The 26765-nt window shown below is 39.3% G+C and overlaps 1 protein-coding gene across 7 annotated transcripts in view; it reads right to left on the bottom strand.

Annotated features, from left to right (window-relative positions):
- The window catches only part of SH3KBP1 (SH3 domain containing kinase binding protein 1), a 216311-nt gene that overhangs the window by 125792 nt on the left and 63754 nt on the right, over positions 1–26765 (bottom strand). For all 7 annotated transcript variants that reach the window (XR_003571543.1, XM_027886741.1, XM_027886744.1 and 4 more), the window contains one exon: positions 13437–13560. Coding sequence is in view for 6 of the 7 variants with exons in the window: in XM_027886741.1 (XP_027742542.1) it covers positions 13437–13560 (124 nt within the window). In the remaining variant the exon portion in view is untranslated. The remainder of the gene's footprint in view (positions 1–13436; positions 13561–26765) is intronic.

Here is a 26765-nt window from a genome sequence, read left to right as displayed (position 1 = left end):
ATTCTCTACCAATTTCAAATGATACAAAAACAGCTTCTTTATAAAATGCATCATTGATATCTTCCAATTTTGAACATATCTGATTTTTTCTTCTTCTCGTGCCACCTGCCCCGATTTCCAGAGCTGTATTTAACTCTTAGTTACCCTGCATATATTGAGATTTCTCATTGTTTTAATCTTTGGTCTACGCATATATACACATATCTTTTGTTTTAAATGACTACTGTGCTATGAAAGTGAAATGAAGGACTGATAGCATGATCACCCAAATAAATTTTTCAAGACAGGCAACTGAAAATTAAATTGCTTCAGTGTTGTCCAGCATTGGGAGCTATATGGTGTTAAAAGAAACAAATATAAACCTCTAAAAGCTTCTGTTTACACGTTTACTTTTTCACTTGTGTTGTCACCCTATCCACAATACATTCCCTTCAGCCTTTCCTGATATCCTCCTACCCTGTCCACATTTACCTTTTTCTTAGTTTTCCTTGTTTTGTCTGTGGGGGTGATCAAACACTGGCACAAGTTGCCCAAAGAGGTTGTGGAGTCTCTACCCTTGGAAATGCTCAAAACCCAACTGAACATGACCTGGGGAAACTGACTCCATCTGAGGCTGCTTCAGCAGGGGGTTGACCCAAACTGTCTCCAGAGGTGCCTTCCAACCGCACCTATGCTGTCACCCTATTTTAAGGCTACCCTTTAAATCCCCTGTGGCCCATGGTTCTGTATTATTTCTCTGTTATTAATCTTCCTTGTCTACAGCTTGACAGCTAAAATCCAACCAAACTGCTATGAGGCATTTTCCTTTCTGTGAGTCAGCCTCTGACAGGTAAAGATGCTGAGAGCAGAGTATATTACTGCAAGTAGGTATGAGCTGTCAGCAAACCACAGAAACTTGATTTCATGTATTTGATGCCTTTCCTTGTTTACAAACCACATGTTAGTACAACCCAACCTTCAGCTTTCCAGGCTGAGCAAAAACTCCCTCAGGATCTTATCTGCAGCAAATGCCACTTGGGAACAGAAAGCAAATACTAGAACTGTAGACTATGAGGATTGGCATTTCACTAGGGAGCTGCAGACAGCCTTTCTTTAGCACTTTTCATTCCTCTCTTTCTTCTTAACTGATAAAACTTCCATTAAGGTAGCTGAAATACAAGGGGAAATGAAGCCTTCATCATTGTACCAAAAATACTCCAGAACTAATGCTTATTTTTATCCTCAAAAAGGAATCGGGAAGATAAACTTCCGCATTTTGCTCCTCATTGTATTTTGACAAAGGTGACATAAAGTGAGTGAAAAAAAGAATTGTTTTGTCTGCTTAGAACTATGTGAAACCTCTATGTATATCAGCATATTAATAAATTATTTCATCTTTGTATGAAGAACAGGGCATCCAAAAGCATCTAATAGATCTTTCATGAGCAGCAGAATTACTGGAGAACCACAGATTTGCATCCAGTGCCTTTTAATCACCTCAGCTTCAACCCACTCCCATCACCCCTTTCCCAGCTTTCACTTGTATCCTCCTGCACGTGCTCAGCTGGGAAAGTGATAGGGGATGCTGGGGCTGACACAGAGCAGCACAGGTACTGACTGACTGCCTGGCTTGGCCACTGGATCTTGCCTCTCAAAACTGAAGTTTTCATTCAGTTAGAAGCACTAATTTGTGTCACATTCCTCTATTCAACTTCCAATTTAAAAGAACTATTATGTTCCTATAAATTTATTGAAGACATTTAATACATTAATCTTTAACTCTAGCTGGTATCATGCAGAGTTCCAAAAAATCAAGTGGAAGAGGGCAAATAAACAGATTCTCTCCAACACAATTTGTTCCATTAGGAAATCAGAATAAAATCCCTAGAAGCAAAGGCATCCAGAATGTCACAGGACAACACTCTCTTTGCAATTATGATTTCAATGACTCTCTTCTCTCATATGCAAACCAGTATTTGAGTATTCAGAAAATCACATCAGAGCCTTCACATGGTGAAATGAGTTTTGTAATAGATTTCCTATAGGTTCTTAAAAACTAAGTTTTCATGAAGATATGTGGCATTTATGAAGAATCTCCTTATGACAAACTTGTATTTTCCTCTGCAAGGACTTGGTTAAATTTTTATTTCAAAAGCAGTTCTATCTACCACACTCCATTTTGCAGTTGAAGAACTAGACAAGAAGATTAAGGAAGAAAACAAAAACTACTTGAGCAGTGTGCCACTCTTGCATCAAGCAGTGAATTTCACAACACGAATGGTGGGGAAGCCCCAGAACACTGCAAAGGCACAGTTCAGACAAACCTACGCACCAGATTTCAATCACTCTGCCATCTTCCAGACACGGTCAGTTCACACTTGTGTACCCACTTTTTTTGGCACAGAACTTCCCACAGCCTGACTGCAGAACATGTGATGGTTGGGTTTTGTGTCCTAACACCAAACACTTGTCTGCCTTTTAATTTCTGTAATTCTCAGAAAAGCAAGTGATAAACAAACAAAACATTTGGTCTCCTATTCAAGGGAACTATTAGTAACCACCTTTCTAATGATGTTCACTTACCTTGTATTTTCTTTTTTTTTTTTCTTTTTTTTGTTTTTAGTGGGTTTTAAATTAGACACTGAAAGATTTCTGTACAGAAGTAACCCAGTCTTACTACACTGTACCAAATACCAACTTCTAGGCTGTACAAAACTTCACATCAAAAACATCTGCTGCTTTGCTTGCTGCAAGTCACTCATCCAGTAGCTAACCCAGGTTTCCCCACTCCATGATACATCTGGGCATGTCATACTTGCATGACTGTTCACCCTAATACCCTTCAGCTCTGCCTCCAGGGCCACAATCATTTCCACTTCTGACAACACGCTGTGAGTAGGGATGACTTCATGGCAATTCTGATCTGTGCAACAATGAAACTTTCTGCCAAATTAACTAATTCCTGGGATTCAGCTACACAGTTTTCCTAACTCTATCCAAGGATGCAACTGCATGCAAGATCCCCTACTGAACCTGCCACCAAACATTTCCTTAATCCTTGTCTTTTTTTCTCCCCACAACAGCATTCACACAAACTATTTTTATCCCCATGTCTAAGCACTTGGTGACCTCCAGAAACTTTCACCAGAACTCTACCTAAGGTGCTAGAGCTCTCCATGTTGAATCAAACAATTTCTTCCAGTTTACTGGAACTTTCTTATTACATTGTTCTGTTTTCTCTAGACAGGAGTTTCCAGAGTTCTGGTGCCAGGCAGGGCAGGCAGGCTAGTTTCATACCTTGCCACCTTGGTAACCTTTTTTATGTACACCTTTCACCATTTGTCTGCTTACCCTCTCCTTCTGAATCATACCAACCGTTACAAAACTATTCTCAGCAGTTAATGCTGATGCCTTTGTTCAATGACATTATTTTGTTTGTGAAAATAAAAGTAATAAAAAAGGGCTCAAAATGTACGTTGTGCATTTGAAAGCACTTTATCGGCCTATCTGTCTGGCATTATTGATTTTCAATTTTTTAGTAGTTTTTTCATACTATGGATAGGAGAATACCACTTTGCATAGAAATAAAAATGTATGTGGAAGACTACTCAAGCTGACAGGGCAACTGAGGTGCACATTAAAACAAACTCCTTGGCTTTAAAATACTTAGGGGGAAAAAAACCCACAACTGTCTAGGTTTCAAGTTTGTAATGTCTTAACAATGCTTTTTTAGTTTTGCTGGGATAAACACTATTTTTTCCTAAAAATGTCAAGTTCCTCTTGTCTTTTCCATTACACTTGCGACATGAATGAGAAGTTACTTCCTCAAAGTTAAAAACTGTGAATAAATAGGTCTCTGGCTCAAATCAGCTGTGCCAGTAATGAAATGCATCTCCAGAACAGTTCTGTGGTTACAAGATGAAGAGTGGGGAGGAGAGAAGGGTTCTGTGTAAGAAAGATTCTGTATACAACTGCAGTGCTGGTTTTTTTGGACACTGACCAATTCATATACCTTCCCAACATAAGAGAAAAGTGAAGGGCAACACTGACCACGCAAACTGACAGACAGCATATCTGTTTTCTCCATCAGTTGATTTAATTGAATGATCATGAACCATCTTTGAAAAAGTTTGACAAACCATCACTCTCTCAGAGAACTTTTGGAACTATTTTCATCTGCAACCAAATAAAAGGCAGCACTGCTGATCCCTCTGCTTCCCACAGATCCTCCAATACTCATTGCCATCCTGCCACATCAAGTGCTCCTGATAGAGGGCAAGAAGGTAGATCAGCTGTTAAAAACAACCTCTGCATTTTTCTTGCTAGTTTAATGTTAACTTTGTTCATTCTCCTTGTATGGCCCACCACGTAGCCAAGCACCCATAACAGAACATAGGAAGAATAAAAACAGGAAAGATGGCTCCTTTTTTTGGTGGAAATACTAGCTAGTTTAACATCTTCCTGAAACTACAGCCTCAGGCTAACCTCTAGCCCTTTGTTACTTTTGTTTTCCATTACTCTATTTGCTCAATAGCTGCCAGGCATGTGACTGAACCTTTTGGTTTTCCTGAGGTCACTGGACCTTTTTTTATTTAAATAATTTCCTGGACACTTCCTGACCTCTTATGAATTCCCAGAAGTAACTGTGACCCGAGTAATTTAGCATAACACTATGCTGAGTAAGTAGTCTAACAGAGAATTCTGAGGCATGGAAAATACCAAGTCTTGTGACTGTAGTTGCAAAATGAAACAATAATGGCTGACATTGCATCTTGCAGCTTTGGCAGAGCTGGATGCCAGGTTATACAGATCAGGGACATCTGGAATCTGGCAGGAGTCTAACAGAAGCCAACACAAGGTACTAAATGCATAGCAATGAAATGTACTAATAAAAGACAAGACAAGCAGCTTGGAAGTACAAAGTCTATGCCTGAAATCCTCAAAGAGGACATAACAATGCCATCAGGCTGGAGCATATCATTAATAAAAACATTATCATGATATAATGAGAAAATATATTATCAAATTGTATTTTAAGTAACTGTATTATGACAGTTAGAATTCACAAAAATCAAAATAGTGTGGCATTAATCTACAAATTGCCATAGTAGCATATTTTCAGTGCCAGGCTGAGCACTATATGGGTACAAAGCTGGTGAAATCTGGTCCCTAGAGAAAACAGTATCAGAAACACATTCTGAAGCAGCCAAGTATTTCTGGGGGAGTGGGGTGCAGATGTATCCTGGGCTGTCACAGGTCCTTGTGGTGCCAGTGCTCTCCGTAAGAGTCTGTGGAGTACAGTGGCAGATTTATGAATATGCAGCCACAGATGAAGCAACAGTAACAAAATAGTGAGGGCCTTCACTGGAGCGATGCAGCCCAGGCAGAGGACCATGCCAGTGGCACTGCAGCCCCGCAGATTTCAACACTCATTCCCAGCTAATTTGAGCATCTGCAGGGAGCTACTTCTCCCCATGAGGAACCCTGCCTAGCCCCCCCTTCAGTTTCTAAATAAAGTCGGCGCCAAAGTTAGGAAACAACGGCTCTTGCTGGGTGACAGATAATAATAATCTTTCATATCGCAATCCTGAGCTCGGGGCCAAGAATCAGCCATCAGCCACTTGTCAGCACTTCCACGTTTTGCTCCCTTGTCAAGCACAACCACCCCACCAATCAGCTTGGAAACTAACCATCATCAGCAAAATGCTTTGAATTTTTAAAGAGGATGATGCCACAAATTAACAGCAGGCAAGAAAAAGGCATAAACATGTATTTATAATTGAAAAGGGAGTGCAGGAAGATAAAAAATAAGAACTAATGCAAAATACCAATGCATCCTTAATGTGAAACAACATTAGAGGGCAGTGAGATACCCATAAAAAAATATGGTAAACAGTACTATACATCATGACACACCACTAACAGCACAACTTTCCATGCTGTGAGCACCTTGATAATGGTAGAGGAGACCTTAAAGGAGAAAATTCTGGAATTAGATAAAACATCCATGAAGTATTCAATGAATAAAATTTAGGAAACTTCATGCCAGTGGAAACAAGAAATATACCTTTGCAGGCAAAGTATCTTGTTATTCAAGTTACTGCACCTGCATAATACATAATCTGAATACTGAAAGCATACATAGCTAATAATGCCATCCTACTCAGAATGATCCAAGTCATGCATTGCCAACACTGTCTGATACCTCCATATGTTTTCAGATCTAGTTAGAGCAAAGCAAACTTCCCTAATTTCAGGGGCTTTTAGCCAGATGAATGGAAGCATTTCATATAGTGTGTGAAAAATAATTAAAATGAATGCAGTGACAAGTTTATTCCAGGCATGTCACTTTATCAGAAGAATGTTTTTAAAGCCTGTATAAATTCCTGGAAGGAAAATGTTTCATAGAATCTATCATACACCATAAAACAGCACAAACAACGTGCCTCATGGAGAATAATTTTGATATAGTTCATTGTCACTTGCAGCCAACAGCAAAGCTTTGCTTAAAGCACTCTAGATGTTGCATGTGTGCATGTGGGAAAGGGAGCAGGGCAAAAGAACAGGTGAAAAATACCTCAGTGAAGCGCATTTGGAGTTAAATCCCCTTCCCAGACACACACACTCCTGACCAAACCCCAGCAAGGAGCTGGTTCACAGAAGCTCCCCCAGCAACATACTTCTAAGCAGAACTCTGCACAGCTCTCCTAAACCACCAAGGCAATGATATTCCTTCCTACCAGCAGACACAGTTCATTTTTCCCGTGTACATTCTTGCCACTTTCTGCAGAACTTTACTCTAACTTGGGTTTATAAAATAACATTCCATCAAAAGAGGAAGCTCTTGAGTAATGATTGTAGTTTCCTTCTGGTCCAAGCAGACAGAAATTAAAAGGTTTCCTGCACTGAAGTGACTCAACAGCAGCAGAACAAGTCACTCGATGCCAATACAAAGAGTACTAGTATGGACCTTTTTTTAAAGATCTACAATCATAGAAAAAAAATTACAAAGGCATATGTTTACATTAACTTTCATCTAAATACAAAAATCTTTTTAACATTGGGTTAAAAACCAAATTCTCATACCAACCATTTATACAAATTACTTAGGTCTTCAGTTCATGTCACAAGACACTGCAATTTGAAGGAGACTCATGGGAGCTGCTGACAGGCCCTGCTTCTCACCTACAAACCAAGGAATCAAATGATTTTATGGTCATCAAAGGAGCCAGAAACCTTTAATTACCTCAGGACACTGATTAGTGCTGTAACTCACCATAGCACTGCTTCCTCTTATCACTACCCACAGGCCATGTGCAAAAGATGTCAACAGCTGCACAGCCCCCATTCCAGCCCAGCAGGGAAGGCTGACACCAACTCCTCGTGTCCACACAGCACCATTCCAGCTATGAGCTAAGAAAGCACTGAAGTAAGGATCTACCTGTCAGTGTGAACACACACTGAGAGGACCATATTTAACTTAGTAGTTACTAATTCATTCAAATTAACTGAAGGAACGACAAGACAAGCATGACTGATCCAGTTTAAAGCACAGCCAAAGTATATTTTCTTGACCCCAGAGCAAACCCATGACAATTATGCAACCTTAACTGAAAACCAGGGCAGCAAATTACCATAAGACAGGAAAAAAATGTTTAAATTTTATATATATTGAATTGTTATTTAAATAGAACTCATAAATAAGATCTGCTTGAAAAGAATGAGTGAGCACACATTCCCCTCTTGCCAAGAAGACAGCATTGAGATATTTCTTCTAGACCAAAAAAAAAAAAAAATTCATGGCAATGACACGACCACATGTCCAGCACATATCGGTGTCTTTCCCTGCCTCTCTGAACTGAAAGCATTGCCTTCCAGAGTAGTGTAGCTTACCTAAATAATACTGGGATCATTTTCACCCTTATTTTCAAGAAACAGTACTTTTAAAGGAAATGTGTATTATCTCAGATTCTACTTATGCGTATGCAGATATGGTATTTAAAGTCAAAGAATAAATATTTTGCCACATTCAAGTTTCCTGTGCCATTAATTTTATATGTCTCATTTTGGGTTTGTGTCATATATTGCATGCATATTTTAACCTTAATAGGCTGAGAAGTATGTTCTTGTGCATATTTGTGTAAACTGTATACTGATTATACACCAATTAACTGATCGTACAAATGAAAAGGATTTTTTTTTTCCATGCTAGCTATAATTCCTCTGAAGTTGGTAGCATTTGCAAGGGAACACCAAAGCCTGTCTGTGGAGAAGGTTTGAACATATAAACAACAGATAGATAATCCAACCAAAAGACAGATCAATGCCTTCAAACTTACTGTGCTCAAAAGGAAAACCAAAGCTGAGCGTACTGAGGGTCAGACACCTCATCAGACACAACGAAGGCAGTCTCTTGCACTGCTTGGTAATAAAATACTTTGTGAAAGAAATTTTGAGGTTTGCCTTTCTGTTGAAAAATATGACCAGAATCATAGCTTACATACATTATTGAATATAAAACTCAGAGGCATCACACTCAGAAAACATATGTCGAGCTGCCAACAGCCTGTCTTTTTAATAAATGGGGTGTCTTTCTGTATCCAAATAATCAAAACACTATTCAACAAAATGATGAAGCATTTTTCTTGTGAAATACCTTTCCCATTTCTCTAATTTAAAAAAAAAAAGGTTTAAATACCAGTTTTGCGTAAAACAGATGTTTTATTCCTAAATTAAACCTATCATATCATCAAATATACTTTCACAAAACTTCCCGTGTAGCATAGGATGAAAATTTCCTTCACTATTTAAATGTAGACTTGAAGGTAAAATAAATAATTCTCAAGAGAACTCAAAAAAACATTTCCTTTCTTTCAGTGTTTGGCTTTGATTAAGAGCATGTAACACGTGATGAGCTGTTCCAGACTTGCTGGCTTGAATAAGCTCAATGCAGACTGCAATTACAGTTTACAGAAAATAAGTATATCTGACAAGGCAATATATCTTTGCCTCAAATATGTTTACTCACATAACAATTGTTGTTAGTTTACTTACAAAACACAGCCTATCAGCTCCAGTTTTGCAACTTGGCCTACGCAAGTGGGCTCTTTTTCCCAGATACACAAAATAGCACAATCAATATAGAATACTCAAAAATCAGAACAAAAGTAGTCTAAAATAAGCTATAGCCATTTAACAGTTAAGCTCATTGCATGCAAGTTTCCATTATGTCCCTTTATACCTGAATGAAGATCATACTGAATTTATGACTGATCTGAAACAGTTGCACGACTTCAGATCTGGTTTTAGATTTTGAAAGTTAACTTAGAAGAGATGGAATTTCACCATGTTGGAAAATTACTTAAGAAAAAAAGAAAGAAGATATCTTCCAGTGTATTCCTGTTCCAAGACCTGGTTGTAATTTTCTTATGTTATTAAATAATTGTAACAATAGCAATATTTTTGCCTTTTTCAAACAATCTGAAAACGTTCTCAGGGAAGAAAAAGCTTTGCCAACCTGTTATTACCAATGTGCAACAATGCCAATTCTAAACAGAGAAGAGGAATTATTTTTTTTTAAAGTCAGCTTTATAGAAGTTTTAGAAGAATAGTTCTATATGCCAGCCAATAAATCTGGAGTAGTGAAAAGATATACTAGAGGACCCACACCTGTCGAGCAAAAGATTTTCTTGGCATATGAACTGTAGGAAGAAGCAAAAGAATGATCCCTCCCAGGTTCTGGCAACGGATATGCAAGGCAACCACAGTTGACATTCATATAGCCTTAGGCAGGTTATTCAGTGCCACAGTGTTTTTCCCTCGACAGGGGCTGATAATGCAGCACCTGAAGCACCCATCAAAACTAGCCTAGAGCTACTGCAGCCCCGGGAACCACCAGGGAAAGCTCAAGGCTGTTTTGCTTCCCCAGCCCTACCTCTGCACTCAAGCAAATGGTCCTTTTTTGAGCCTTTCAGAGGTGAAGCAGGAACCCACTGGAGTGTTATATTGGAATGCTCAATTTCCCAGATGTTACCTGCCATCACTCCCATGCTGTGACAGATCCCAATGTCTTAGCAAGGCAGGTATAAACCCAGGTTTTGCCAAGAGGCAGCCTGAGGCAAAGACACCTGAAATATATGGAAGTTACTCATAAATCTGGGTATGCCACTGGAGTAAATCAGGAAAAAAACCCCTCTGCCTATCTGAAAAATCAATTTGTATTAAGATACTTGATCTTGGGAGATAAGTGTGGTAATTTGGCCAACAGTTTAAGTGCATTAACAAAAGTTCCATAGCAGCTCTGTGGCAGATGTAGAAAACAACCCCATTGTATTAAGCGTAGCCCTAGCTTCTAGATTGTACTTACAGCCCTGTAAAGAGAGGAAATACCTACACAAATACATCGAGGCTTAAGTGGAACAGAGTTTCCTAAATTGTGTCCACCACAGCAGTTGTCACTACTGTTTGTTTCCATTAGGTCACTAGCATCTGTGGTCAACAAGAGAAATGTTCTGGTTTTACCACCCACAGTGAAAAGCAGACAAAATCAAATCCTTCCACCTTCTCTCGGTATTTATAACTAAAACCTGAGTGATTCACTGATGGTGACCTATAACTAATAATACCACAGCCAGTTGCCACCCTCACTTTGCAATGAAAGTACTAACCCAGCCTGGCTACTACTGATGCAGTTACACCAAGTTTAAATTGTTCCTAGATTACATGTGTAATCCAAAGTAGAAACATCCATTACTATTGTGGTTTAAGCCCAGTCAGCAAATAAGTATCATGCAGCCACTTGTTTGCTTACTTGATGAAATAAGCCTTTACAAGATGTATTTCCATTTACATACTATAAGAGCCCCTAATTTCAATACAGTGCTAAGAAAGAATTACAATAAACAAACATGATAAAAAGTTGGATCTCAAATATCTTTCTAGTTCAGAAATTCATTCTTTTCCTCTTAGCTACGTAGACATTTCTTACAAATAACTTAGCTATTTTCCTTGAATACCACTGTTGGACACTTGTCAATATTCCTCAAGGAAAAACTCTCCACAAGCCAGAAGCCCAAGAGGCCAAGATTCTTCAGCTCAAAATGTAAATGCCTGCTAAAGTGCTGACACTTAAATTAGGTCAACCAAGCTAAGTAATAAAACTATGCAATGTAACACCACAGCAGTAGAAAAGCACTTATCATCATCTTGGTAACAGAAACAATGCAGCAGCACAAAATACTTCACTCCCACATCACTGGACTGCTCTGAAGTTCCAAGCAGCAAGATTACATTGCCCAAGCAAATAAATAATACTGCCTATGATTTTCACTGGTGAACAGTGACTGAAGACCTTTAGATGCATCCCCGTCCTCCTCACTTCCTAATAACAAGGAGAGAAAAACCAAATGAAACAAACAAGAACAAAAAAACCACAAAAATCCACACCCTCTTTCAAGTCTGGTCATATTCTGTGATCAGTAAACAGACTGAGTTAAGGTTTAGTAAAAATGTCAGGACAAGAACACTTCAAGAAAATAATGCCAATAGCATTTAGGGTTCCTTTTTCAGTAAAATATTGCAACAGTTTCCACAAGGAGATCTGCCTCACAGATCTTTAAAAACTCTTACTGAACACAACAGTAATTGCTTGCCCAGCTATCCTCACCTAAACAAGGGCTACTTTGGCACTGTGCTCAAAGTGATCCCAGGAAAAACGAGGGGAAGCTCTCTTGGCCTTGTTATGCTCTGTGCATCCTTAGCTGTACTGCTTGAGCACAGCATCCTGCAGCTGCTTGCTCTGCAGCAGTGGGAACAGCTGTGGAGAAACAGCCAAAACAAAGAGTGCACCAACCCTGACATGATGCAGAGGTAGCCACGAGAAGTGCAATTCCCACCAATGAAATCTAACACAGTAACATCCTAATATGAAATCTGCTACTTCCAGATCTAACCCCTTCCTCAACCTACGGATCTTCGTGTCAGTCTTTGCTTTTCTCCTTTCAATAAATGCTAGGTTTTGGATTCTCCAGCCAGAGACACAAAAAGAAAACTTCTTTATCTCCTGAATCCTTTCAAGCTTCTGAGCCAGAGGGAAGAAAGAGGAGGAGAAAACTTGTGCTCTAAGTATCATATTTGGAGTGTTATCCCCTTGTGACTGAACTGAATCTCCACATCTGCCACAGCTATTAGCCTTCTCCAAATAGCAGCTGAAGCAATATGGAACAAACTTGGTCCCTAGATAATTTCTCAGCTACTCATATGTTTCTGTATAGCAGCCATGAAAAAGAATAATTCTTGGTAATTTAATTCTGCTGTTGCTTAAAAAACCAGTGACCCAAAGCAGAAATGTTGGACATGTCTACAGATTCATGATGACATTGCAAGCTCAAAAGACAAAGCTTTCTGAGATTTATTTCCAATTTTTTCTTTCAGAGGACATCAATCCTTGCAAAAGAGGTGGAGATTACTCCCCCTCACATTTTGAAGGAAGTCATACATTTTGCAGATATTATTAAATCTTCTTCACTTGCAGTTGTAAATCTTAAGACCTCTATTCAAACTGCAGCTCAAATACAATATTTGCTGATAATACAGAAGAAGAAATTTCCACATGCATAGTCCTAACCGTATAAAAGACATGCCAAAATAAGAATTACATTACAACAACGATTAATGACAGCAGATTATTCTGTATAAGACAGCAAGCAACAAACTGTCCGGTGAATTCTCCAGGAAAAATTACAGCACGTCTCTTGCACAGAGACAATTGTCCTCCTACAAACAAACAGGAGCATAAACATAACCTAAAGAAAAATCCAGCTTTAATACTGCCAATTTTTTGCTTAGTTCTGATATTTCTGAGAACAGGACTGGGAGCAGGACAGAGAATGAGAGAGAAGATTTGGAGGCTTTCACTTTAGCAACCCAAAACCCTATATAGGAATCTGCATTGGGAATCAAGCCAGACATGAAGAGCATGCATTCCAGTCTGAAACAGAAGATAGTGAAAGATACTTCCCAGGAAAGTAATGCATTATGTTTTCCACTTCTTTTAAATTTTTTTTAACGTTCTCTGTCCCAGACAGAGTAGGAATATATGAATGTGGACTGACATCACTGTGCAAAACCCACCATATATGCAAGCTGTCAGTTCCCTACTTTAATAAGCTTCAGTGATCTCCTCATACAGCTTTCTTTAATTAAATGTATCAAGAAAGGATTTTTTAAAGAAGAAAGGGATGTCTGTGCAAATTCATGCAGAAATATTAGACATAATACATGCATCCACACGCCAGTCTAAGAGGACAACTTTTTTCATTATTGTTGTTATTATTATTTCTGCTATGCCTTTTCAGTTAAACAGACACCAGCTTTATTTCTAGAAACAAGAAAGGTTTACATTTTGTTCTTTGAAAGGTCTGAATTTAATCTGCATTTAAGCATCTTACATACTATACCTTTTCTGTTGGTTCTAATAATTGTCTCAGACAACAGTAAAGGGCTTCCATTGGAAACTTCATTTATAGGCTTCTCTGGTGGTTTGTTGGCAGTGTTTTCTTTCTTCATGTCCTTCTTTATTTCCTGCAGAAGGTGGACATAGAGGAGAAAAAAGAGAAGAAGGGGTTAAAAATAAGGTATTAAAGAATATTCTAAATCTCGAGCTCCCAAGACTTCTTAAAACTTCTGTGTATACACCTCTGCCTACTCTAATGCTACCTCAAAGACTCTTACAAAATGCCACAAAAAGAAAGCAATTTTAAGTAACTTTTCCAATGGAGACTATAGTTTTTAGTTTTAGAATAATTCCTTATTCATGTGTGAAAATTGTAGGACAGCTTTACAGATCTCTTAGTAAAGATGACCAAAGCTGAAAGGTGTGAGGGGGGGGAAAAAGACTTCTTAGTTTATCCAACAATCAGCAGGACATCTGACGCACAGGGCAGAACCGCTGCAGTGCTCCTGATGTAGAGGCAGCTAAGTCTGTTTCCACTCCATTGAGAAGCCCACAGAAATAACAACCATGGCAGGAAGAAAAATAATAACTAGGCAAATATGACAAATGTTACCATAATTGGCAGAAGCATATAGAGAGCCTGCTGTCAGAGCTGTTGCTAACACTAACACATTTTGCTGCTGACTACCTTTTAAGGTGATCGACTTCTTTGGCACTACATGGAGAAAATATATATGGTGGGGTTTCATGAAAGTTAATCCACAGAAAACAGCTTTCCAGGACTTCACAGTTAGTGCTTGAGAAGATTCACAATACCTCATCAGCTGCTTAGACTTTAAAGGCCTAACTGTTTTGTTGTCTATACCCACTCTGACAAAGCATCTAAAATATCATCACCTTACATATATCTTATCTTGAAACACCACTGAAGTAGACAAACATCATTACCTCTATAGACAGGAAAATGACACATTACAGAGGCTAAACCATTTGTTTACAACCACGTCCCAAAAAGCAAGGAAAAAATAAGCTAAGTTTGGGCTCCAAGCTTTATCCTAGAGCCACAGAGCTACTCAGGCTGGGTGGGACCTCAGAAGGTTCCTGCTCCAATCCCCAGCTCAAACTTGGGTCACCTGTGGGGTCAGACCAGGTTGTTTAAGGCTGTTTGCTCAGCTGGATCTTGAAAACCTCCAAGGATAGAGACTGCACAAGCTCACTGCTTGACTGACCTTATAGTGACAAAATTTTTCCTTATAGCCAGCCTGAAACTTTCTTTTCCAGTTTGATCTGCTCTCTCCTGTCCTTCCCACCAGGCACCACTGGAAGGGCCTGGCTCTGTCTCCTGGAAAATATTCTTGTGTGTATCGGAAGGTCTCCCCAAAACCATTTCTTCAGGCTGAGTTAAGCCCACACCTCTCTCAGCATCTCCTCAGGGTGCATGTGCTTCAGCTTCCTCAGGCACAGAGCTTGCTTCAGTTTATCAATATTTTTCCTTTACGTAAAATCCTCATCCCATCCGCAAAATGGGATGCTGTATTCTGGATGTGGACTAATGAGTGCCAGGTAAAGGAGAATTATCACTTTCCTCAGTCTGCAGGCTATTAATGCAGCCCAGGCTACATTTGATGCCAGGGTACAAGACTGGCCTACGTTTAGCTTGCTGCCCACCAGGACCCAAGGGTCCTTTTCAGCAGAGTTGATCCCAAACCTATCAGGTCCCACTCTGCATGACAGCAATTCCTCTTTTCCAGGACAAGAACAGGTATTTGCCCTTGCTGGACTTCCTAATGTTCCTATCTGGGGCCCTGTGAACAGCAGCCCTGCCTTCAAGCATGTTCACTGCTCTCCCAGTTTGATGTCATCTGCAAATCTAATGGGATCTACACTGAACAGGCATCAGGGATAGGTGATGGCTTTGGACAAACTCTTTGCCTCATAAAAAAACTCTACCTCTCCTCCTCTCTTTCAGCTCTCCTACATTCACTGCCCTCTTCTACATCCCAGTGCAGTATCAACCTCCACCTTCCCACAGCACTGTACAGAAGCAGGAAATACTGTAGATCTTATTTAGGTTTTCAGTATATCAGACATGGGCACTCAATCATAGAAAGCACATTTCTATATGAAGTTTCCAAAGCTGTCATCTGTGAACAGCATCAAGCAAAGCAAGAATTTCCAAGTTATTCTCTATAAAATGCACCATAAACCTGAAATTCTTTTTTTTTTTTTTAAAACATCTTATTTCTCCGGTCCAACTGGTATTTCAAAGCTGAACTATTAGCTACACAACATTAGTAACAGCCTTCTGTATCTGCACAAAGCATTTTCTGAGTTCCATTAGCAGAGATAAAAGTTTTATAACCTGCAGCCCCTACTGAGGGTACAATAAATCTTTTATCTAGTGACATCAAGAAGGTAAAACAGTATCTAAAATCCAACTCATCACAGTAACCATAATAACTGAAATAACAAATGGGGATATATGTATGAAAGGGGTGTGGTGTCTGCGTGACAGATGCTGCTGTTAGAAGAAATACTGCACATAGTTCTTGTAGAAAAGTGAATTTAAGAGAATTAAAAGAGAATTTAAGAATACTATACACATTTAGAAGAATATATCACTTTCTACAAAAAAAGGTACCAGACATAACACATACATTATTCCACAAGTTCTTTTTCGTAGCCTTAAAAAATAAAATGTATAATAAATGAGTTCACCCAAAGCTTGTCATATTGAAGCTTTAAATTTCTTTTGCAGCTAGGTGACAAACTCACTGTGTATTAAAATATTATCTACAGTTTAAACAGAGTTTGTGACTCAAACAGCACTCTAGTGTGAACAGACCACAAGACAACACCCTACGGAAGACCCCATCTTGCCAGAACTTGCTTCCTGTGTGTCATTACTGTGTTATTTTTCATTCTTTATGTCAGAATGTAATTAAATCCTCAAGTCACACATTCTGAAACAACAGTACAATTTTTTTTCATTTAAAAAATCCTTTTGCAACTTCAAAACTGACAGAAAAAAATGTCTGCTGTAACAGAAAACAGTGCTGTACCTTTTAGTCTCCAGATGAATGACACTGGTGCCTTTGCTGCTGCTGACAGCTTTTTGAGGAAGCCTTGTTTGGCTCCTGAAAAAAGCAATGGGAATACAAAACAGTTCCCAAATACTGGCATTTGTTTGTAGGGTGGGAAGTCTTACACTTCCTTTCCTCATCCACTATTTGTGGAAAGAAGAGAGTCACACATGCTGAGTGTCCACTCAGCCGAAATTCATACAGAAGATACAGCACCTTGCAGTCACCAAGTCTAAGCTTTATTTTCTGCTTTTCTAGTACTTGTTTGAGATACTTTTCATTACTGTTTCCTTTGATGCTCATGAGAAGGGTCATAATTTTTCATAGCTGCTGCCCAGAGTAACATGACATGATCAACCCCAGCAGCTTGAAATTACAGATCAGGAGAGAATTGAAAGTAAAAGTGGAGAATTGTCCAAATAGTGAAACATAAATCAGGCAAAAGTCAATCCAGTCCTACTAAGCCTAAAATAGTACCAGAAACATACTCATACTTAGCAATACCCTATGGGAAGCCCATATCTTAGCACACATTCTGCAGTAAGTTATGTCAGTTTAAGACCCTTGCACATCTTTTCAATTCCTGGTCTTACTCTACAGCACAAGACTTGAAAACTTACAAACAAACCCAAACAAATGCCCCACGCCTTCAGCAGCCTCACCACTGCAGCCTGCAGCAAACACTGGTGCCGATATTACAGCCTCTCTCCTCTCTCTAGTATCTTGCTTCTCCTCTTTGCTGTCTTCTGTACTGCTCACCCTTGGGGAACTTCGGATTTTAGGACTTTTCTTCAGCTGTGGCCCACATAGAGCCAGGCACCCCTATCCTCAGGACAAAGAAAGGGACCCTAGCGCTGATAAAATTTAGAAATATTGACATAGCCCTTTGTATCTATCCCCACTCTTACTTGCTGTAAAAAAAAGATTATTACTCTAAAATAATACCATAATGCTGTACTGAAAAACTTCATTTCTGCTTGAAGAATGAAGTGAAAACAAACACAAACAAGTCTGGTCAAATAGATACACCAAGTCAGCTCACCTTACTGTAAAAAATACACTAAAAATTACTACCTTGCATATTCAGTAAATGATGCAACCATAATGGCCCTAAAAGCTTGGTGCTGCATCAGTAATGGTTATACAAGTCTCTCTGCATAATCCACTCATTTCAGATCTGCAAGGAGTCAAAGCCTACCACACAAGGAAAGAGTAGGCAAATGAGGTTGCAAACCCATGCATAACAAAGGTGGTTTGTGGGAACTTTCCCAGTATATGACAAAATCTATTTCTGGTTCTGATTTCAAGCTGAAGTTTCCAGGTATTACTACTTTTAAAGAAGAAATTCCATGTACACAAGTAAGTAGAAAGCAAACATTCAGTTAGGATGGAAGTCCTCTGTCTGCCATACGTAGTTCAAGAACAGCTGAATTTAAATGCTAAAGGAGAATGAATAGAAACTAATAGTGCGGTTGCAAGTTCAGAGACTACTGCTTCTTGAGAAAGGAGCTTGTGTATGAAAAGAGAGGAGAAACAAGAAAGCTATGAAATTTTAATGCATTATACTTCTCTAAAATACTGGGAAAAGCTCAACCTACAGCTAGCTGTCTGCTCAGCAAGGACTTCAGTGCACCTCCTGACTAGGTCTTTTGCATTGTTTTCTGGTGGTATTTCGACTACAGCAAATATATTCACACCCTAATCAGACACAACCACCACTCACTGTGGGCCAATCTGCCCCTGAATAGAACAAGGGGGGGCTGAACTGGTACTGCAGGACACCTGAGCTGTGCTGAATCTCCTCGGAGGGATAGCGTGAGCACCTTCACTAAGAATCCCTGACACTGTCTGGACCAGACTCAGCAACCTAGAGAGCCCTTTACAGAACCAAGTTCACAAGACAAATGTCTATGGAGAGCCACATAGAGAGCCTCAGGAGAAGGAGCTCAAAGGGATCCTGAGTGCAGGGCTTGGCTCTTTCCCTCACCCCTTCTCCAGTACTGAGATGTTTCTGCAGAATGAGCAGCTGTCTCACTCACACAACCTACCTGCGAAGAGTTGGGGCTTTCACAGTGCTACCAGCATCAAAAACACCTCTAAACCTCCTCTTCGATACTTGGTTTTGGGACAATGCCCAGTATAAATTTCAAGGATCAAAATGCTGCATTTTTTTCCTAGCCAGCACAAAGGTAACTGCAGATCATTTTCAAGAGGCTATGCCTCAGGAACCCAACCCTTAAGTAAATAACCTCACATTTCAACCACTAAATCTAAACCAGGCCTTCTTGATGCCAGAAATTTTAAGACATCTTCCACCTCCTGTGTATATGGGTTTCAGTGTGATTCCAATACAATAAGCAGTTCTTACTTGGAAGAGGCATCCTCGATTGGAGATATACTGAAAAAAAGTCATTGTGAACTTTAAAAATAAACTAAGCTTGATTTCACAAAATGTTATGATTTCAAAGATATTATGGGGACATAGAGTCCTTTGAAGGCCCTTACAATTTATACATCCTTTTAATACCTAAAAATATATATATTTTTTGTAACTAGGATTCAACCATACTGCATAGATACCAACAGCCAAATCACCGTGAAAAGATTATTTTCTTCTAGCAAACTTTGAAACACAGTTTCTTCAAAGAAATACAAAATTCTAGACAATCCTTGAGCTGTTTTTATTTCAATCTTCTCTAATCCAATCCTACATCAGTATAAGCCACAGGAAATTTGCAAAACATTTTCCATAAGCTTGTGAACTTTACAACGTGACAAAATATTAAATAACAACAAATTATGCAGTGTGATGAAAGTCCACCACACAGGAAAATACAATATATTCAAGTGTACCTGTAGCCTATTAAATGGCTATTTCAACCTATAAAATCTAGAAACTGAGCATTTTATCTTCTGTACATCAAAAACTGTTACTCATTCACATGACACATTCCTTGCCAAGCTGGAGAGAGACAAAAAGAGCAGTTAACAGCTTTCAAAGAGAAAACATGTAATTTCTCTACTGTTGTTTGCAAGACCTAGCTTTGTTTTCAGAATTTCATCATGTATTACCTTCCAAGGAAAAAGCCTATTCTGTTTGTGTGTCTATATGTTGAAGTTCCCACTCATCTGTCAAAAAGCTTCCTTGAAGTTATAGCTAATGCTTGAATTAGGTCAGCAACAAAAGTTACAGTTAGGAAAGTACAAAAACTTCTGTCATTTTCACTACACCAAAGTTTTTTTTTTACTCTGGCAGTTCTGACCTTTACAGGAAACAGCTGAAAACATTTGAGGAAATTCCTGCAACGTTTTCCACAACTATAAATGCAACAAAATGCTATTTTGTGCTGCTGCAGGTATAAAATTCTAAAGCCAACAGTTCATTCCCAAAGCTGTTGGGGGCCATGAAAAATGATGAGAAAAATCACTATCAGACTATAAGGTGATTTATCTGAGGCTTCCATGCAAAGGGAAAAACAGCTACTGCGCTTTACCCCTCTGAGATAAAGAATGCTTTTCCTTCAATCTCTTTTCTCAAAAATACATACTTTACATTTCAAGAGACATCTGCCACCACGATTTCCTGAAATAAATGTCTGCAACTTTAAACAATATATAAGTTCAATTATCCAGTTATATTAAAACCTCAAACTCTGTTGCAGAGTACATCACTGCAATATTTAGTCCTCCTGAGTAATTTCCTGTGACATTTTCACTGAAACTAGTTAAGAGGTAGTGAATAATTATAAATGTGCTCAGTTACAAATGCAACGCCGATATTGTCAAGAACTTGTAGTTCTAATATAAATAAACAACATATCCTGCAGCAAGGTTGGAACAAACCTTTCCATCAACTGAAATAGCATCAATATGAAAACTATTTTCAACCAGAAAGATGATGGCAGCACTAAAATCCAGTATATTTTCATAGCATGAGCTTTATATGAGCAAAACAACAACATTTCAGGGGCAATTAAGAAACCACTTAGCTTTTATCTTCCTGGCTTCTGCATCACTAGTATTTGACTTCCCTCTAAGGCAACAACAGGTCCAAGATACAGAGGGAGAACATGAGAACTTCAAGCACCACGATCAAGACTGAGATCTCTCCATTAGCTGGTCATGACAGGAGACACTTACCAGGGGCCCTGTCAGCAAGCAGGGTGGGGAGGATGGCTTGGAAAGTGTGCCCCCCCCCAGCAGTGACCCCCAGCTGCTAACAGCTGCACAGATCCCATACTGCTACTGCACCCATCATCTGAGCTTATGACAAAAGTTATGCTCGTGTTTCACTGCTGCAGCATTCCACATCCTCTCTCCTTTTTCACTATCAGCTTATCCCAAGTTTATAGGAAACATGTTCCCAGCTGTCTGTCAGGCATGTGACATTAAAAAAAAAGAGACAGGATTACAGTTTATGAGCCTCCTGGTTTGCGCTAGTACTGCCTAATTCTGGGGTAATTTCTAAACCACAGCCTCCTAAACCTTTCTCAAAGAATTCTTTGGTTTCTGTATCTGGCCTTCAAAACCAAGTGTATTTCTGTGGCTCACATGACTTCTGTCTGATTTATGGCTTTATAGGGAAAACCATTTATTCACACCATTTTGCATGTGACCAGTGCATCTATTCCAGCAGTAACATCAGGAGTAAGTGGAATGAGGCATCTCACGGATGAGGTCGTGTTACCCTCCTTTCTTTTTCCTGTGCTACATAAAAAACTATGCACTGGTTTGCTCTCTTCCAGCACAACTAAAGCCTTGAATGCCATCCACAGCCAGTCAGCAGCACTGTTGGCACAGCTGCTCAGGTGAGCCTGTAGCGCTGCCCTTGCTTCTCAGGTGGCAGGACCTTATGAATACTCCAAAGCTTTCTGACAGGACACTGCTCTGCTATTTAACACACACCCAGAACCCAGTCTGCACAGTCATAAATTCATTACAGAGCCATAAGTAAAGGCTTCAACAGCCCATTTGCCACGTGCATTGTTCTTAGAGTATTTAAATATTCATTTTATTTATAAACTTTACTTAATACAAAGGTGATACTCAAACATTTGGCACAATAGTGGGGCCTGTGAAAACATTCATACAAAAAAAATGGATAGTTTGGATCTAGTGCAAACAACTTCCAACAGACAAATTTACAATGAAATGACAAATTAACAATTGTTATGAAAAAAAAAAAAAACACACTACATTAACTCCTACATTCAGTGTATTCAACATTAGCCACAAAACTACTGTACCACTAAAGGCAAAGTGCAACCTGCTCCTGCTTGAACTGCTGGTAACTTCTCTGTGATATCCATGTCTGAACATTCCCTGTTTATCCCAGCCCGAGATGCTACAATGCCTTCCGTACCACAGCTCTAAGGAGCCCACACTGTGCCACACCTGAACGCCTCTGTTCCTCTCCTACACACCAATGCCCAGGATGCCACAGCAAACTCAAGCTCCTCTTCTGAAAAAATCTCCATGTTCTTCCTCTTTTAATACAGCTTTGGTATGTTTTTTGTACATACTTCTGATAATAAAAGGCCTTCTGGATAGGATATACACTCTTACATATGTAAAAAGCCTTGTACTTCTAGAGAGATAAGTGCATGCCTTATAAAAAATTTAACAAAACCTCTCAGATTTGTTGAGTCTTACATAATCTTCCAGCTGTGCTTTTCTGGGAATATGAGTGTGCGTTTCTGCACCTCTTCAGGTCAAGAAAATCATCTTCCATGCCCTTAGCCTGAGACTTTGTTCTTCAGTTCAAAAGGAGACAGCTCATATTCATCTATACCATTTAGTTTGTTGGGTATTTTTGATTACCAAAAAAAAAGAAGAGATTAAAAGAATTGGGGGGAGAGAAGAGGGGGGGGGAGATGGAGGCTACAAGAAACAGCAAGGAATACAACAGTAACAAAAGTGGAGAGCACATTTTAAAAAACGGGCAACAAACATGTAACACCACTTGTCTCAAAGTCAAGAAGAAAAAAGAATACACCCTCTGCTCGTTGTGGTTTGGTTTGGAGATGTGCTTGGTTACAGCAGTGATTAGCTTCACTACTAACAGAAAAGGCAATTCATTACATCTTAATGCAGTTAAAGGACCAAGGCTGAAAATTATAATTAGAGCAATAAAAAAAAGCAAATAGGAAAAGGATGCAGTGCTGGGTGCTGGATGCCATTCCAAGCCACTCAGTGCATCCTGACCCCACTGAAAAAAACAACAGTATCTCTTTCTGAGATCTCACAATCTAGGTGTAAGCAAAAGCATAACAGATTAACAGACACAGCAGATGGCAGGAAGCAGGAAGAAGCAGAAGTGATTGGCACAGGCCAGGTGCATAAGCACTTTAGCATTTTGCAAGCACTGAGACAAGACACCTTTAAAGAAGACTTTGAAAAACAGCGAGTACATTTGTGGATTTTTATGTGCAGGTTCCCCAAGGTGAGAAGTACAAAAGCAGAAGCTTGTTATAAATTTATTAAAGAGGTGAGGAAATCCAAACTCATCACCTTGTCACTGGAACAGAGGGACAAAGTCCCACCACCCACATGTGAGGAACTTGAGAGATGATGACCCAAAGATTGTAACATTTAGAGTGAACATGTCACAGAGCTGACATGGACTTTGCATTTCTGAAGCCTCACAGAGAATCACATTGTATGACTGCAGCAGGTCTCACAACCTGCAGAGGAACTGGAAGCAACTTCCTTATTTCATACTGCCATCAAGTTGCCTGCTAACACCTGCCCATGAACCCCTGCAGAGCACATCCCCAGTTTTAATCTGGGGATGAGAATTTTTTTTAATGCACATATTTAGCAACAAATGTGAGTAGTGGGGTAAAGGACAAAAGGCACTGCTGCAGCAGGGATTGCCGTGGGGAACATGCTTGGCCACCTGACTCTTTAACTGGCACCCTCCTCCTTCCCCTCTCCCACCTCCATAACCTCTATGACAATGGATGGCCAGCCAGGCTTTCATCAGCTGGAATTCCTGCCTTTCACCTGTGTTTGACAACAGAACAGTGAAGTCTGTATGTGTTTCAGCTGCCCAGTGGTCTCAATACACACACGAGCATACACAACCCCTCCCCTCCTGTGCAGGTGCTTAGAAACACACTCGTGCTCCTTCCTGCATCCGTAAGTACTAAGGCAAGGAGGCATAGAAGGTGCTTCCTGGGCAGCTTCCCCTAAGTCCAGCTCAAGTAGAATGAAATTATTCAAGCACTTTCAAACAGAATTAAATTTCTTCTCACAAAGGTTCCATTTTAACCCAGAAATTAGAAGCATTGTTGCTTTACTTGAAAGTGCAATGTCATTCCTCATTTCTTCAAGCAGTCAGTGGGATATGCCAGAATTCAGCACGCTAATTGTTTCCTCCACAGGCACCTGGCCATATTAAAAAAGCCTGCTGTAACACACTACAGTTTTAGAGGGTGATAAATGGATATTTCATGTAGCAAAAATACTTCTGCTGTCAGTATGAAAAGCCCTGCGCATTTTACCACATAAAGCTAAGTTGATAACATATACAAGAAACTACTTGAATCCATTATATGTTCCTTCTCACAACCACACAATTTGAAGAGATGACCAATACAGAGAAAAAAGAGACAACATAGATTCTTAAGAAAAAAAAAAGTGATGGGAGGCAGAATTACAAACTGTAGTGTGTTAGATAAGCAGATAAGCTATCTCTATGACACAGACAGGTTTAGAGAGACAAAGTAACAAATCCTTTATGCAGAATCCTATCACAAACCAGATGATCCTTAACAGCAGGATTTTCTAATGAGAACATTAACTGACTCATCCAGTGTCTTGCATTCTCTGTTTAAAATCATACGGATGAATTTTTTACAAAAGGATTTATCTTTTCTAAATGATGTTGTAGAGTAAAAAAGAAACAAAAGAAATAAACCCACAAACAGAAAGGAAGTCACTGTGCTACACAAAACATACAAAATAGAAAAAAATACAGCACCACAGAATTTCAAAATTTGAATTTCAACCACATTTAAAAAAACCCCAACCCTGGTAATGGCCCAAACAGCAATTTTTTTCTAACCAGCTAACAAGTCATGGAAAGGTATAAAAATTCCTATAGAAGTCTTTAATCACATAATTCTGCATTACAGAATGAAGACCTGTGTTGTAAAAAGGTTAGGGCAAATTACAGACGTTCCTATTGTTCTTTGATAGACCTCTCTTCAAATACCCTATTAAACCAACACAATTACTCAGCCCTCTGCAACACAGAGTTATAAAGGTTATACAGACAAGTCCACTGAATCTACATAAGGAGGGCAAGGGTTGGGTGATACCACTGCATTTAAAATGAAAACTGACTCTTGAAGATGCATCAGTATTTTAACGGAGTATCCTCACACAAGCTGAGACTTCTTTAGAACAAAAAAAATAATAATAAAAAAAAAGGGATCCTGAAAATATTCAGCTGGAAAGATAGTCACAGTGTTACAGGATTTTTAGGGCTTTGTTTGTTTGTGTAACCAGTTGTATGAAAGCTTGCAGGAATTAATGAAATAAGATCCTGGATTAAATCAGGGTTAATGAGATCAGGAATAGACACATCATTATTCAAATCACACACCATGTGAACAGTGTGCACTGCCAGACTTGTAAATCGGAGATTAGAATTTAACACTCTTTTTCTGCAGTCTGACAGTTTAGGGCTAGAGGTCTCTTCATAAATATTGCTGGCATCCACCTGCCACAGCTTCCTGAAAAAATTTATTATTATTCCAGTTTTTCCTGGTACTAGGCACCAAAAACTTTAAGACAGGACTGACAACAGAAGCAGTCCCTCAGAACTTCTGACAGTCATGTTCCTCAACAACCCTTGCAGCTGTCAAGCAAAATTTGTTATTTAATTATTTTCCATCTAAATCTGACCTTGCCTCCTGCAAACATTACAGGAGGTACAGGTTAATTCATGTGAGTTTGGAATGGGGCCATACACCTTGTGGATTCCTTTTTGTCTGCTAGAGTCTTCTGAGTTCCACTATGTTGCTGATAAGCTCATATCCAGAGAAAATTTTTTAGGGAGGAAAAAAAAGTATGAAACTGAAAAGATTAAAAAACCCACAATTTTAATAATCCCCATTAAAGATGCCCCAGAACCATGGAAATCCCTTTATAAAATGTAGGTCACATGTTTCTTTGGAGGTATTAGACTTAACTCTAAAGACCTGATATTTAGAAAAGATAACCCTATTCATAAAGTCTTAATAGCCGGGAAAATTGACCCAAACCTTAAACAACGGGTCTCAAAAATTCCCTGGCTGCAACACAGAAATGCAGCAGCTGTCCTCTACACCTCAGACTGCTTTTTCTTAGTACAGTGGAGGTTTCTGGGCAAAGTTTTTCATGGCAGAACTTTCTAGGCTCTTCATATGCTCTGTCTGGTCTTCTATAGCCATCAAAAAGGAACCACCAGACAAAAGGAGATGTTGCAAAACAACCTTCTATATTTTGGTGTTATCCAAGAGAAAAGAGGTACAAAGAATGCAAACAGAAGAAATAATCATGCTCAACACTGATCCAGAACAGCAAAGAGTGTTTCTCAAGACTAAAAAATGTGTCATGAGTGCTACAACTGCCTGAGAGGGATTGATATGCCACTGGTATTTGTAGGAGAGGTGCAGCCTAGCATCACAGATGGGAGATTTGGTGACCACAATCCTCACCTCAAATTACTCAATCCCCTAATTACTCAATGTTTGCATAAGAGATTGGCATGTTACCTTTGAAGTAATGCATCATACTGAAACTACCTTCGCAGTTTCTCAACCTACTGTTTATTCAGCCATCATGAAACTTTAAACAAACCTTCATGCATATCATAGCCACACAGACTCAATGGCTTGTGTTGAGAGAAGAAAATAAAAACAGTAGAGGACATATTAAGGGCAAGTCCATAGGAAAAAAAATGATGTGTATCTGCTTAGCACACTCAGCAGGATTCCTGTTCACAGATGAGTTGCATGAGAAAGTATGATCTTTGTTAGGATAAGTCTCCTTCCAAGGAGAGAGGCATTTGATGGTTTTTCCCAACATGCCACGTGGCACCAGTGTGCTCTACCAGTTCGTTGCTGTTATAAATAAGATAGAGGCAAAAGAAAAGTACTAATTATGTAGTTGTGCTGAAGGGAAAGGAAAGCTGGAAGATGAGACTTAAAGAAAGCAAGCAGACAGCAGATGGAGAGGGGTCATCAAAGATGAAGAAATGG

The sequence above is a fragment of the Empidonax traillii genome, unplaced genomic scaffold, assembly GCF_003031625.1.
Source record: "Empidonax traillii isolate 1590-97213 ecotype Southwest subspecies unplaced genomic scaffold, ASM303162v1 scaffold194:size798623, whole genome shotgun sequence".
In the NCBI taxonomy this organism is placed as follows: Eukaryota; Metazoa; Chordata; class Aves; order Passeriformes; family Tyrannidae; genus Empidonax; species Empidonax traillii.
The sequence above is the reverse complement of the archived record's forward strand: the minus strand, read 5'-3'. Positions and strand labels throughout refer to the sequence as shown.